The sequence below is a fragment of the Rattus rattus genome, chromosome 12 (assembly GCF_011064425.1).
Source record: "Rattus rattus isolate New Zealand chromosome 12, Rrattus_CSIRO_v1, whole genome shotgun sequence".
In the NCBI taxonomy this organism is placed as follows: Eukaryota; Metazoa; Chordata; class Mammalia; order Rodentia; family Muridae; genus Rattus; species Rattus rattus.
The window spans coordinates 45,634,132-45,648,509 of NC_046165.1; the positions used below are offsets into that span (position 1 = coordinate 45,634,132).

A 14,378-nucleotide genomic window follows, 5' to 3' on the forward strand; every position below is an offset into this window, starting at 1 on the left:
CAACTGAGCCAAAATAGACCTCTCCTACCAGCAGCGACTGAGTACTTACACACTTCACAGGTATAGCCCCTTCCTACGTCACCCAACGACAATAAGGCAGACGAGACAGATGGCTTCCCTTAATGATGAGCTTGTGGTGCATAAAAACAGAATGACTTCTAATTTTGGCATAAACTTCCAGTTATTCAACAATCAACTGCTTACACCGGCCACAGGGGCATTTGCTTATGGAAAGACAGGCAGGCTACAAAGCGGGTACCCTGGCTCCAGTCCTCAGAATGAATGTAGCCAGCCTTCCCGCCAAGGTTGTGCCTGAACAGTTCCTAAGAACGGTCTGCAGCTCCAGTTTCCCCACACGGTCGTCTCTGCAGTGCTGTTTGAATGCCGGTCTTCGCTCATGCTCACATGGCCATTGAATAATTATCCTAAGCTACTGCCAAGGCCAAGAGCTGTGGTAGGTTCTGGTCCCACGGAGGCAGATGCAGATAGGCTGCTTGAGAAACTTCCACACTGATTTCCATAGTGGCTTCACCGGATTGCACCACACCAGCAATGAATGAGTGTTGCCCACACCCCACATCCTCACCTGCACGGGCTGCCCTCTGTTTATTGATCTTGGCCATTCTTAAGGTGGGGGGGGGGAGGGGGGATATGATGCAATCATAGCTTCAGCTTGCATTTCCCTGATGTCCAAGGATGTTGAACATATTTTTGCAGACAGGTTCTTAACGATCTGTGTTTCATCTTTTGAGAGCTCTGTTTAGATAAGGATTTGTTTTCCTTCTTCTAGATGCAGTTAGCCAGTTTGACTAGCACTGTTTGTTGAAGATGCTGTCTCTTCTCCAGGGTGTCTTTTGGGTTCTTTGGAAAAATCAGGTGCCTGTAGGTGGATGGAGTTAAGTCTGGGTCTTCAAATTTTGTTTCCATGATGAACGTGTCTATTTTAATGCCAACGCCATGCTGTTTTAGTGATTATAGCTCTGTAGTGTAGTCGGGAGGATGGTAGGGTACTCCAGTAGTAGTTCCCTGCTGTGGGAGCAGGCTTCAAGTCTAGTCAGGAAGTGAATAGTTGCCCTGCAGAGTTGTGCCGCCCCGTTTCATCAAAAGACACTTCTGCTTGTCAGGTTTGCACTGTACCATGCACGGGGCCCATCTCTGGGTAAGATCGTTGATGCCTTTTCTTCAGGAAAGGCAGCTTACTTAGGATGTCAGTGCCAGGTAGAGTAAGAGCTGCTATCACAAATGACAGGAGGATGAACTAGAGAAACAGAGGAGGGGAGGGAGATTCCATCCTCCAGGGCTGGGAAGCCACCATGCGGCATCAGAGGTGAGATCCTTAGATTTCAAGGTAGACAAATTAAAGGAGGAGACTTAGGGCAAAAGGATCCTGGAAGTCACAGGTAAGGGGTTGCAGAACATCACAGCTAGCCTTTTCTGATGGCCTTGGGGATGTGGATTTGGTAGTGCAGGCAGCAAAGGCATAAAATATTCAGGGTTTCATTTTAGAAAATTATCTTAATGACTGTGGGAAGGATGAAGTAGGTTACTTGTGTCTTCGTGAAATAGTGCTTCTATAAGAAAAGTGGGTCTATTTGTGACTTCTTTATCTTAAAAAAAAACAATACCTTTCAATTATGTATTGTATTTTATTTAGCTCTTCGTTATCTTACACAGAACTTTACAAAAATCTCAATATGTGCACTGCTCCAATTTGAATTTCTCAATAATTTATTCCTAGGATAAATGAGATTTTAACAGTCTTAACACTGTCTATTCCCAAAGATTCCAGGACTCTACCACAAGTGCTCTGAGATGCTTCAGCAGGATGGTGCTCCCTGAGTACCCTTCCTTCCGTCTCCCCTTGATAGTAAGCGAAGGATTGACTGGCCCGTCTCCTCAGAGTGTGGAAATGAGATGGTAGCACAGGGACATGGCTGTTCTGTATGCTTTAAAACAGTTTTTAGGGTAAAAGATAGTTTGTATGCGAGAGAAACAGCAACTATTTCAAGAGGACAGATTGGTAGTAACTAATCTAGGGCCACAGTCATCCTGCCTGAGCCTGCTTTCATGTGGCCTCCACAGTGGCCCTGTCTGGTCTGAAAGGCAGCCCTGTGAGAGTCGTCAGGTGGTGAGTGTTTAGGCTTGGATTGGAGAGAGAGATAGCTCTTGTCCCTCTCTGTGGTTTTGTTCTCTCTCCTGATACCAGTTTTAAAATAGATAAGGATGCTCCCCCTTTTAAAGAATATTTTGCCAGGGGCATTATTATTCCAGTGGCCTTTTGGACTATTAGTAGTGTTTTAAATTCTTTTAAAAATATTTTTAGTTTGCTAAAAGAAAATCACAGAACATAAAATTTACCATCTTAACACGCGTGCGAGCACGTTTCAGTGGTGTTCCGTACGGTTACCTTGCCTAGCAGGAGGGTCTGTACTTAGGTCTCTGGCAGTTCTATGCACACATGTTGGTTCCTCCTCTTCCCCGTCCCTCCTATCTTCCTCCCAGCCTCACCAGTGCCCCCTCCTCGTGACTTTTGCTTTTGTTGTGTGACCCATGTTTAATCAACCATCTACATGGCTGTTGGGTTTGGTTAATCATTGGAGCCTGGTTGTCAGTGGACATACAACTGAAGGCAGGAATTCTCTTCTTGCCTTGATTGTGTCCATGAGAAATGGGTAAGCAGTAGGGTAGGATCCCCTACCCTCTTTTTGCCTGTATACTAATACTTCATACTCTTTTCAGACCAGAGGGTTTAAAAAAAACCCACCATTATTTATGTGGAAATAAGCTATACAAAAATGGATTTTCTTCAGTAAAATGACAATATTTTCCATGTTATTTCCAGATAAGCCATGAAGCATTTATTTTTGTATATTTTGCTTTCAAATCAAGACAAGGCTGTGCCTTCTGTCATGAACAAAGGAGAAATCATGCAAGTCCTTTGGCTTGGTGGCTGTCCTCTGACTAGGTGATCCATGAAGCAGAACACTGGGTTAACATTTCTTTAAGCACTGACTGACCCTACTGGAATGAATGACCCACTGGAACCTTCAAGAGAGCTCATTCATGCTCTCTTCCCTCACATCTTATCACTGTACTATTGCTGTGAAGAGACACCGTCAACCACAGCTACTGTTGCAAAAGGAAGCATTTAATTAGGGCTGACTTACAGTCCGTTATCATCGTATCATCATGGCAGAGAGCTGAGTGCCACACAGCATGGGCCTGGAGAAGCAGCTGAGAGCTACAGCCTGATCCACAAGCAGAGAGAGAAAGAGAGAGAGAGAGAGAGAGAGAGAGAGAGAGAGAGAGAGAGAGAGAGAGAGAGACAGAGACAGAGACAGAGACAGAGACAGAGAGACAGACAGAGAGACAGAGAGACTGAGAGACTGAGACTTCCTTCAACAAGGAACCTTCCAATCCTTCTAGTCCTTTCAAATAGTGTCACTCCTTGATGACTAAGCATTCAAATATGGTGGCCTATGGGGGCCATTCTTACTCAAATCAGCACACTACTGTAGTGTCTAATATCTTCCCACATTCCCTCTTAATCTTTTTATGGTGCTGTCCTCTTATGAGTCATAGTTATCCTTCTGAAGCTCCAAGCCATGAATCAGAATAGATTAAGGTTGGAAACTGTTGTTCAGCTATTGTAAGCTATTAAGGTGTAAGATCTTCCATTGTCTCAAACTAAAATCAGATTACCCAGAAAACCACATGGCTAATTACCATTTAAAATAAGCCAGGACAAATAGGAAATGCAGAGTGAAAATGTTTTTTCTTTTATTTTGTGTGTTTGTGAGTGCATCAGTGTCAGGCGTCTTCCTCAGGCGCTCTCCATCTTGGTTTTTGAGGCAGGGCTTCTCAGTGAAACTGGCACTTGCTGGTGTAGTAGGATGGGTGGTCAGTGAGCCCTAAGGGTCCTCCATCTCTGTAGCCGCAGCTGCATCAGGATCCATCTTTCATAACTAGAACTTCAGTTCAGAAGTACGGGGAAGGGGGCTGTTTACTCTCGAGGTTTCCATTGAGGAGAGGGCAGAGCCTGTGCTCTCTCAGTGGGAAATGTGCCTGTGACAGCTTTGGAGAGACAGTTGAGCAGTGCCCTTGAGGTTCAGGGACTCACGAAAGACGGATGTGTGCCATTGAAGGTGTCTCCAGTGGAAGCTCAGCACAGAGGCGCCTGGGTCACTTCAGCCTTGGAGCTTCATGGCCAACCACTGTGGTTGGTCATGACTTGGGTTTCATTTGCTCTTAACTCTGGAATCTCTCTGAGGAGGAATTTCATGACCAGTGACTATTCGAAATCTTCCTAATCAGACCTTCTAATGTACATCATGAAAAGTGTCCATCTGTCCTTTCAGCCGGAGAAGGCTCTTGATGAGAGACGAGCGCTCTTTGCACATGTGTTTTAGGTTTTTAGCAGAAGTTACATATGATGTTTGGTTGACTGAAGGGAAAGACTAAGAGGTGGAGGCAGATACAGCAGGTGGGAGAGCGGGGATGTGTGCCCTGTGGTGTCACGTGACCTGTTACATCTCGTCATGCTGCTTCCTTAAGTGAGAGTCTCTTCATGATTCATAACGTTCTGTTCAGGGCCTGGGAGAGTTTTTGAAATGAGCCACCTCTCTTGTGAAGTCCAAGGAAGGTACAAGAATGTGGGCTGGTCAGACCTGTGAGTGGGTAACCCTAGGGTGTGGTCACCACTTGCTCTGATCTTGGTGTGCTGGCTTCTGAGAGCAGATCAGAGCTGTTCCCGTGACTTCAGGGGGTGGGGTTGGGGATCTCGGTTTTCACCTCTCACTGTAGTGTGTTAGCTTTTCCATTGCATTCCTCATAGCAATGTAAGACTGGGACAGCCTCGCCCCCAGCCTCCATCCTCCTAACAGCCAGCCCATTCTGACTTGGGATGATGTCTCCTGGCTTTGCTGTTGTGGTCGAGCATGTCACGTAGAAGCTTCTTACTGCTTCAAACATTTCACTAGGCTACTGCACTTACAGTAAAAGGCAGGTCCCCTCTCCAGGCTGACAGATCCCGACTCTCATATCCTGAACCTTCACGTCTTGATCCTCTCTGTCTGCTCCAGCTGTTATTTGTCCTGACAGCGGCTGGCGAGCACTTATTTACCTTTTCCAAGAAGCTCTTAGAATTCATGCCTGGAAAATACTGTCTGAACTTAATTGCATAATGATATCATCATAATAATACTTGGTGCCGCCTACTGGGACTTTCTGTAGCCCAGATACTGTGCTGTGTTCTCCAAATGTTACTGTTTCATGAACCTAGAAGCAACAAGCTTGTAAAATTGGTATAGTTCTGGCTTCTTTGTTTTTTGTTTTTTGTTTTTTTTTTTTTTTGATAGAAAATGTGGCCGTAAAGAAGTAGAGTGACCTACATCTGTACTGTTAGCGTGTTACAGAGCCTGGCTTGAAGTCTGGCCGATTCTAGACCTGTTTCTCTGGTACTGAAGTTTCAGAAGTTACCACTTTGAGTTAAACTTTGTTACCACTAAGTTGCAATGATTTCCCAATGGATACTTAGAGCACACTGCAAAGTGGACACGTCTGACTGAAAATCAAAGTAAACATTAACATGACCTCTATGTTTTACTGAACAAGAAGGTTTTCTCAGGTTTTCTAGCTCATTGATAATGTAAGGCATTGGTATAAAGCTTGCAAATCAATCCTGAAGCCAGACAAGGTTTCATCTCAGCCATTCGTAAAGCCATTCTTCGTTATCACGTTGGAGCTAATTTCCAGGCATTTCAGATGCTCCCATGTGCAGTCAGTGGGACAGTTCAGGCCTTTGGTTCCCTGCCTTGTTTTTGCCTTAGAGGCTCACCATAGCATCAGTTTTCTCATAATGAATTCAGAGTAAGTGTGAACCACTTACTCTGGACGCCTTCCCACTGGGTCTCCTGCAGACCGTTTGATGCTTCTTCTCAGGACAGTCCTGTAGTCAGGCTTCGTGGCATTCCACCTCCCTCTTCCTTCCTTGTTCTCTGCCAGTTACAGTGGAACATTCAATTTCCATTACATAAAATAAGCCGTGAGTCTTTATATTTTAATACAGATCGGAAAATAAGTAAATTAGACTGTGGAACGTGCTTTGTGGGGCAAGATCACAGTGGGGAAACACAGAATGAGAAGATACTGCGGTCCCAAACTGGTGGTCATTGAAATGGGCCTCACTGAGGTCCAGGCTTGAAGGAAGCTGGACCTATGGTGTGCTGTGGTAACCCCAGAGTGGGGAGACAGAGACGGAAGGATCTCTGGGGCTCACTGCTCAGCCAGGCTAGTCTGTGTGGTGCACTACAGGCCGGTGAGACGGTGGTGGCTCCTGAAGGATGACATCCACAAATACCATTTGGCCTCTACACACATGAACACATGTGCACACACACGTGCACACATGTGTACACATCAACACATGAACATGTATTAGGATGAATGTGAATGTCCTCCCCTGGCCCAAAGACTTGAAGGGAGTACAAGAGTTCACGAGATGGCTCTCTGTTTGAGGGACAAACAGGACAGGCCCCAACAGTGGCTATACCCACACCTAAGCCACGCAAAAGGGTGATTGAGAATGGAGGGGCCTGACAGAGTTGGAGACTAGGTGTGTGGTGAGAGAAATTCAGATGTTTTGATGCAGTCTGTGGAAGTGGACTGGAAAGCACTCGGCAGAATCCAGTCCTGAGTCACAGAGGCCCGTCTACGTCTCAGACACATCTCCTGCTGCCCTGTTGGGAACACTTCCACACATTTATTACAGAATGCTCTGTGAAGAGTCCTCAGATGTCTGTGCTGTCTTATGTCTGTGAGACCTTCGACTGCCGTGACAAAATCCCTAGGGAGAACAGTTGAAAGAAGGAAAGATCTTACTTTGGTTCACAATGAAGTTTCGGCCGGTGGTCGTTTGGGTCTATTGCTTGTGTTTGTTCTGTGGTGAGATGGAGTACCGGTGGGAAGGAGTGCATAGCTAAGCGAAGAGACACAGAGACTGAGAGAGGTAGGGGGCAAGATGTATCCCTTTGCTGCCTCCCCACCTTCCCCCAATGAATGACCTAATTTTTCTGGGAGGCCCCATTCTTGCATCTCCTAATGACTCAGGAATAGATCAAAAGATTAGTCAAGTTCATGCCCTCATGACTGATATCTGTCCCAATCACTGCCACACTGGTGACCAAGCCTTCAACATGTGAGCCTTTCAGAGACATGACAAATTCCAACCTCTCTACCTTTGTATTTTGTTGTTTCGGAGGCTTCCTCAGGGAGGGCATCCTTGATTCCCACGTAGGTTTGTTGATGTTTTCTTCTCTGGGCTACCACATGTAGTGCTTTGCATCTGCCTTGGCTGTCAGAACATCTATTAAGCGTCTGTTGTCGATTACACTAGGCTGTCCATTATATCCTGCAATATACCCTTTGTACAAGCGAATATGAGGACATTAAAGACTTGTCTGAGTTCATCAGTTGCCTGTACTGAAGCTAGGCGTTAAACATGTTTCCCTCTCCAGAGGTCATTTGCTTTAATAGTCAGCTTATGACGCTGCACCTCTGACATCCTCACTGTACGGAAGCTGTGTGAAAGTCACTCTCTTCCAGACGTTTGTGTGCATGTGTCTTTTAAACTGTCTACGCATTCTTTTGTTAAATTAATTAAGCCTTTTCTTTGACAATTTCATTGATGAATTCTGGCTATTGTCAACCCTACCTCCTTTATTCCTTCTTAACCAAGCCCTCTCTCCCAACAAGTCTCTTTCTCATTTTCTTGTCTTTTGCTTTGTTTTGCTTTGTTTTGTTTTGTGACACTGTCCAGCAGAGCCTGGTGGATTCCCCAGGGGGTACACGGCTGAAGACAATGACTTTAGGTCTCCCAGAAGCTGTCGGCAGCCAGTTCTACCTGTAAATAATCTTTGAGAACTATGTCAAATTCACTTTTACTTTCTGGTACTTGATGTACATTCTCTTGATTGACCTGTGATGTGAACAAAATATTCTCTCTTGTAATTTGTAAGATGTAAGCCTCAGTGTGCAGAATGCTAATGAGCTTAGTTAATTGATTCCGAATGGAATCTGGTTTGGGATTTCATTTTCATCTTGTCATTATGGTTCTGCTTTGTCCCCAGACCAGTATTAAAGAAGGGCAGCTGCTCAAGCAAACCAGCTCTTTCCAGAGGTGGAAAAAGAGATACTTCAAGCTTCGAGGCCGCACGCTTTATTATGCGAAAGACTCCAAGGTAATTCAAGAATTCTGCTCTCAAGCACTGCATGCTATGGTTAGATCTAAAGCCTCGGTTGTACAAGCTGCATTCGCCTTGGATTCTCATTGTAGCTTAACTGTCCTCATAATGGATTTCTTATAATGTGGTCATCTTGCACCCCACCACAAGGGGGAGCTATCGAATCAGTCCTATTCTTGAGGGATAATCTTATGGGGACCTAAGATTATCTAATATTGCTTAATTCCCCTTTCTTCTGTCTAATTAAAATAAGCTATAAACAACTTAAAGTAAATCAAAACTTTGGTTTCAACTCACTCACAATTCACAGTGTGGTTGTGGCTACCGTGTGCTGCTGAGAGAAAGCTTAAGACCCTGCATGCTGAGTGCGTGCTTTCAGAATCCTGGGCATAAATAATCCCTTCATTATGGTAGCAGTTAAGGGTAAAAAAAAAGACATTGTAATAAAATTGAGACCAAATAATTTTTATGTAACAGTTGAATGAAACAGTAATATAGTTAGGTGGAAAGATCCCTCGTAAACTAATATTTTAATGTTGTCTGACAAGTAGACACTAGGATGCTAGAGAACTAATCATTTCCATTTTTGAAGATGTATGCTCCTGATATAATCAGCAGAGTCATTAGTAGAAGCTGAAAAACCAACCAGTCAAGAAACCTAATTGGTTAGTCTGTGGAACAGCAGTAGAAGGGGTAGCCGAATGCTTACAGTAGAGTAATGACAAAATAATCTGATTTTAAAAGTCTGATGTTGACTGCTGTCCCTGGTCCGGCTCCGTCGTGTCCTTGCACATTCCCGGGTAGAACCATCAAGTTCTTGGTTGCCTGTGACTTTGGCCGTATGTCCAGTTAAGTGGCCCTCAGATAATGCCATGCGTGAGATGCTGAGTTTGTTTCCCACTGAGAAGATCGTTGGTGACTTTCCATGGCCTTGCCTTCTTACTCCAGGCCTGCCTCCATGTCGAAGAGTCTATCTTGCACTGCCGCAAGCTTTGCCCCTTCATCTCCTGGCCGTATTGTAATTCTGGTTTGGAAGCAAGGCTAGTTGAGTTAAATTAATAAAATTATAGTAAAGAGCAAACCCCCCTGGAGATCTGGGAGAGGGGAAGCCATCAGAGAAGAGGAGAGGAGTTTTTCTACAGCCTTGGAGGCAAACTCTTACTCCACCTGTGCTAGAGTTCACTGGCTTGAAAGTTGAGCAGTGACTCACTAAAAATGGGAAAGATGATGTGCATTCACTAATGACTGATTTGTTCCTTTAAAAATGCTTTTTTTTCCTGGAGCTTTCTCCACTAACACTTTTTGATCAAAATAATGTTTAAGAGTTTGAAAGAAACAGGCAGGGGTTTCTGTTGCAGAACACAATCACCGTCCTATTCAGACACAGTTTAATAGAGAAGGACAACAGGGTCCAAAGCGTTCGGTACATTACCAAGATCTGAGCCAGGGCTAGTTCTCAGGCTACACTCTACAAACAACCTGTGGGCCCCAAGTGTGTGTGTGTGTGTGTGTGTGTGTGTGTGTGTGTGTGTGTATGTGTGTGTGTGTGTGTGTGTGTGAGAGAGAGAGAATGTGTGAATGTGTGTATGTCAGTATGTCACTGTGTGTCAGTGTGTATCAGTATGTGTGTGTGAATGTGTGTGTCAGTGTGTATAAGTGTATGTGTTAGTGTGTGTATATGTGTGATTGTGTGTGAGTATGTATGTATGTGTGTGATTGTGTGTGATTGTGTGTATGTGTGTCTGTGTGTGAGTGTGTCAGTGTGTGTGTGAGTGCATGTGTGTCAGTGTGTGTGTCAGTGTGTGTGTGAGTGATTGTGTGTGAGTATGTGTGTCTGTGTGTGAGTGTGTCAGTGTATGAGTGTGTGTGAGTGCATGTGTGTCAGTGTGTGTGTCAGTGTGTGTGTGTGTGTGTGGTGTGTGTCCGTCCCTCAGTTACTGCTCATAGCAGCTAGGCCTTCAGAGGACACCAGTCATTTGTGTGGAAGCAGAACTTCATAGGGCAGTCGTATTTCATGGTTTCACTCCTTCTTGAGACAAAATCGTGCAGTGTTCCTAAGTTAACTCTCATTTTTGATTCCTAACTCTTGCCATCACCTTCATGATCGCGGGCTGCTGGTGAAAACCCACTGAAGAGCTGGCGCTCGCGTTCTGCGTAACGTGTTGTGTTCTTGTCTGTCAACAGTCCTTGATATTTGATGAAGTTGACCTCTCAGACGCCAGTGTCGCTGAAGCAAGCACGAAAAACGCCAACAACAGCTTTACGGTAGGTATGGCTGCGTCCCTGTGAAGGGCCTGTAGAGAGGCTTTTTCTAAGCATGTGCAGACGCTCAGCTCGGTCCTCACCAACACAATCAATTCTGATAAATATGTTCTACAATCTAACAGTTATTGCTTTAGGAACTTGGGTTTAAATGTTTTTCAAGTAGTATATATTTTTGAATCTGTATATTTAAAATATATCCATACATATCACACACACACACACACACACACACACACACACACACACACACACACACACACACAAGCTCATATCTATTATCCTAGCACGTGGGAGGCCGAGGTAGAAGGATTGCCATGAATTCCAGGGCAGACTGGGCTATACCATTAGACTGTATTTCAGACAGACAGAAAAGATTTGTTTCTTTTCACTCTTCAATTTTTTGTGTTTTTAAAGGTTTTTACTTCCCTTAATGGTTCACTTAACTCTGTTGTTCTCAAGTACTTGAAGCCTTTGCTGTTTATCTGCAGTCTTTAAGAATAACACTTTCTCCCTTAGCCCCACGCCAGCTGCCATTGCAGGCAGTCGCTGGGGTTCAGGTTTTCCTCTCTCCCCACTTAGGTAACCATCAGGGGACTCGAAGAGGGCCCTTCCGTTCCCGCCTCTTTTCTAATGAAAAGTTGCACCGATCCAGGGGCCTTGCTTGTTTGCCCTCACCTGAACGTTCCATCTCCCTCTCAGTCACAAGATCACGCACAGTCCCTCTCAGTGTTCGGTGCTGGCCTTGTGTACCCTGCCCTGCAGCGTGCGTGCTGTGTACCCTCCGCCCGCAGCCTGCTGGGCCTCAGCTTTGCAGCTCCCCCTGACTGTGGCTGTTGAAATCCTTCCACTTGTCCCATGCTTCTGCTTCTTTCATTTACAAAATCAAAATACGGATTGACTTCCCGTTCTATCACCAGTATTTATGATAAACAGAGAAATTTTTGAAAATTGGCATCTACACTGCTAATACATATTTGCATATGTAAATCCCCCTCTAGATTTCCCTTAGTTCAGGGAGCTCTTCACGCAGTGACATACTTCTTAGTTCCCCTGTGATGCATTGCTTTTGCTAAGTCATCACACCTACCCATACTCCCACCCACACACCAGGAAATCTCCGCTACCGACACTAGTGTCTGGTGGTTAGGTGCACGGAGCACGGGACAGCCAGGTAAGCAAGCAGAAAGGACCATGGCAGAGGTGAGCATTGGTGAGATGAGGCGGGGGAGGAAGCGAGTGGATTCAGAGTCTGTCTTATTGATTTATGGGCATGTGGGATAATTCATAGTGTAAACAGTGCCTCGCCGCTCCTTCTCCCCAGGGAGAGTTGAGTTCGAGAAGAGGAAAGCCAAGAATAGAATCCTGGGAAAATGTTAAAATGTAAGGTTTGACCAGAAGACTGAGCAAGAGCATTCTTAAGTGAAGAAGTAGCATCGCCCAGGCGGCGATGTCGTAAGAACCCAGCGTCAGACAGTTTCAAGATGGAAGTTGCTAAATGTCAGGTGCCGTGGAGCGGGCAGGTCCAGGAGGAATTGAGAGGTGACTTGAATTTGTGAACTTGGAGCTTGCGTGGTCACATGGCTGTGGGTGGTTTTCAGGGCGAAGTGGCGTGCGTTAGGCTGTTAATTTGGAGTGGGGCAGCAGGCTTTTTCCTGAGGCTTGGCCGTTAGGAGCCAGATACAGCCGGGGAGTGTTTGGGTGATGAGAGCGTTGCGGTTTTGTTGCTCTTTTTCGCTGTGCTTTAAAGCCGGACTCTGAGTGTGTTTATATGAAGACGAAAGGAGCCGTTAGATGGGGCAGGATTGCTGAGGGAGCTGAGGGATGTAAGAGGCAGTGCGTGGCCTGAGCACCGAGCGGGATGGGGGCAGGCGGGGCAGCAAGCATGCGTATTTCAAGCCCAAATAGTTCCATTTTCTCCGTGAACCCGAAGACAAGGTTGCGTGTCTGTGAATGGGAGCCCTGGAAGGCTTAGAATAGCTTCTGCGGAGAGACTGCATGGAAAGCATCAGGGACTTGTAAAATACATCCACTAAAGACTGGCTGTAGTAATGTCTATACTCTGTGCTTATGGAATAGTCCTTCAATTAATAGAGTGAAAGCAAATGGATTGATCCAGAGTGGTGGTTTATAGGGCCTTGGGGCAGAGGGTGGAAGGTAATGCTGGGTGCTCAAAGCCTCTAGGAGTGAAAAAAGGGATCTGTCTGTCTATCTATCTATCTATCTATCTATCTATCTATCTATCTATCTATCCATCCATCCATCCATCCATCCATCCATCCATCCATCCATCCATCCCACAGAAAGCTAGAGTTTATCTGAAGGAAGGAACCAGAGTTTATAGTGTAATGGTTAGAATGATTTTGGGTATGGTCTGGGGCTTAGAACAGATGTAGGCAAAAGAAATAGAAGTGCCTGGGTTTGGAAAGACGATGCAAACCACTTGTGCAACTCTGCCTTGCCCTCGGTTGCTCTTGTTTTACCCCTGTTATGAACAGAACGTGCCCCCAGCCTGTATGTATGCATGTAAGTCTGTGTTTCCTTCATGACCTCCCTGAGGGCAGGGACTGTGACTATCTTTGTACTTCAAAGTACTTTACTCATGAGTGTTTGTTGGTTTTGATACGGAAGATCAAAGTTTCTGTCAGCATGAGAAGACCCAGTGGCTTGAATATCTCATCAACCAACCATTCTTTCTGAAGTTCATTACCCTAGTGATGTGGAGGCTGAAGCGTGAGGTAGATTGCTTCATGTTGTACTATAATAGAAGCCTGGTAGAACTTTCCACAGCATAAAATGGAGCAAAAGGCCTGTTTTCAAGTGGTAATTGACAACCCTCCTGCTTAAATATTAAATATCCTGTCTGCCGAGATCATCTTGACTGCTCTCCACACCACTATTTCAGCTGGTTCATGTCAGAGGTTAATGGTGCAGCATGATGGGGTTGCGGCTAAAGACTCGGGGAGTGGCCAAACTCTGCCCTTCCTGAAGTCCCTAAGGGTCATATATTGACAAGAAATGGTGGTACATGGACAATCTATAAATAGTTGGTGGAAAATAGAAAACTTATGCTTCGCTTGAAAATGAATGCTCAACTCTGCAAAGATGGCTTCTCTAGTGAGTGGCCCACAGAGCAATGTAGCTGCTAGCTTATGCCTGAGGCAGCTCCGCGTCACTTCTGTGGTCAGGATCTGTGAGTTCCAATGAGGCACACGGACACCGAGACTACAGCCAAGGGGTTGTGGGTGTGGTTTAAGACATGTGTACACCGTGGACCATGTCTTACACAGTCTCCTAATCCTCCCTTCCTTCCCCTTCCCTTCCCTTCCCTTCCCTTCCCTTCCTTCCCTTCCCTTCCCTGCCCTTCCTGCCCTGCCCTGCCCTGCCCTGCCCTGCCCTTCCCTTCCCTGCCCTCCCCTTCCTCCCTCCCCTTCCCTTCCTGCCCTTCCCTTCCCTGCCCTCCCCTCCCCTCCCCTCCCTCCCTCCCTCCCTCCTTTCCTTTCTGGGCATTAATGATTTTTTTTTTTAGTTGTCTAAGTCATCATGGGCATTATATCAGTTTTCTGCTGCTGGGTATTGCACTGTTATGATCACCATAGCTTTAAAAAAAATGCCCATCCACCTGACAGTCCCTGGATTGTGACGCACAGCTGGATTCCTCTTCCCCAAGTCTCACAATGTGAGACAAATTAAAACATGTAGATGAATTTTAAACATTTACTTATTATTTGTAATTACACTTATTTGTTTGTGTAGGGGTGGGTAGGTGAGTGTGCACGCTCATGGGTGTGTGGATCTCAGAGGACGACACTCTGAGGAGCTGGCTCTGTCCTTCCATCGTAAGTTCCGAGATTGCCCTCAGGCCATCAGGTGTGA

General features: G+C 45.5%; 1 protein-coding gene across 2 annotated transcripts in view; it reads left to right on the forward strand.

The window, feature by feature from the left end:
* Window positions 1-14,378, forward strand: part of Dgkh (diacylglycerol kinase eta) — a 154,437-nt gene that overhangs the window by 63,892 nt on the left and 76,167 nt on the right. For both annotated transcript variants that reach the window (XM_032917856.1, XM_032917857.1), the window contains exons 3-4: window positions 8,127-8,237; window positions 10,425-10,505. In XM_032917856.1, coding sequence (XP_032773747.1) covers window positions 8,127-8,237; window positions 10,425-10,505 — 192 coding nt within the window. The remainder of the gene's footprint in view (window positions 1-8,126; window positions 8,238-10,424; window positions 10,506-14,378) is intronic.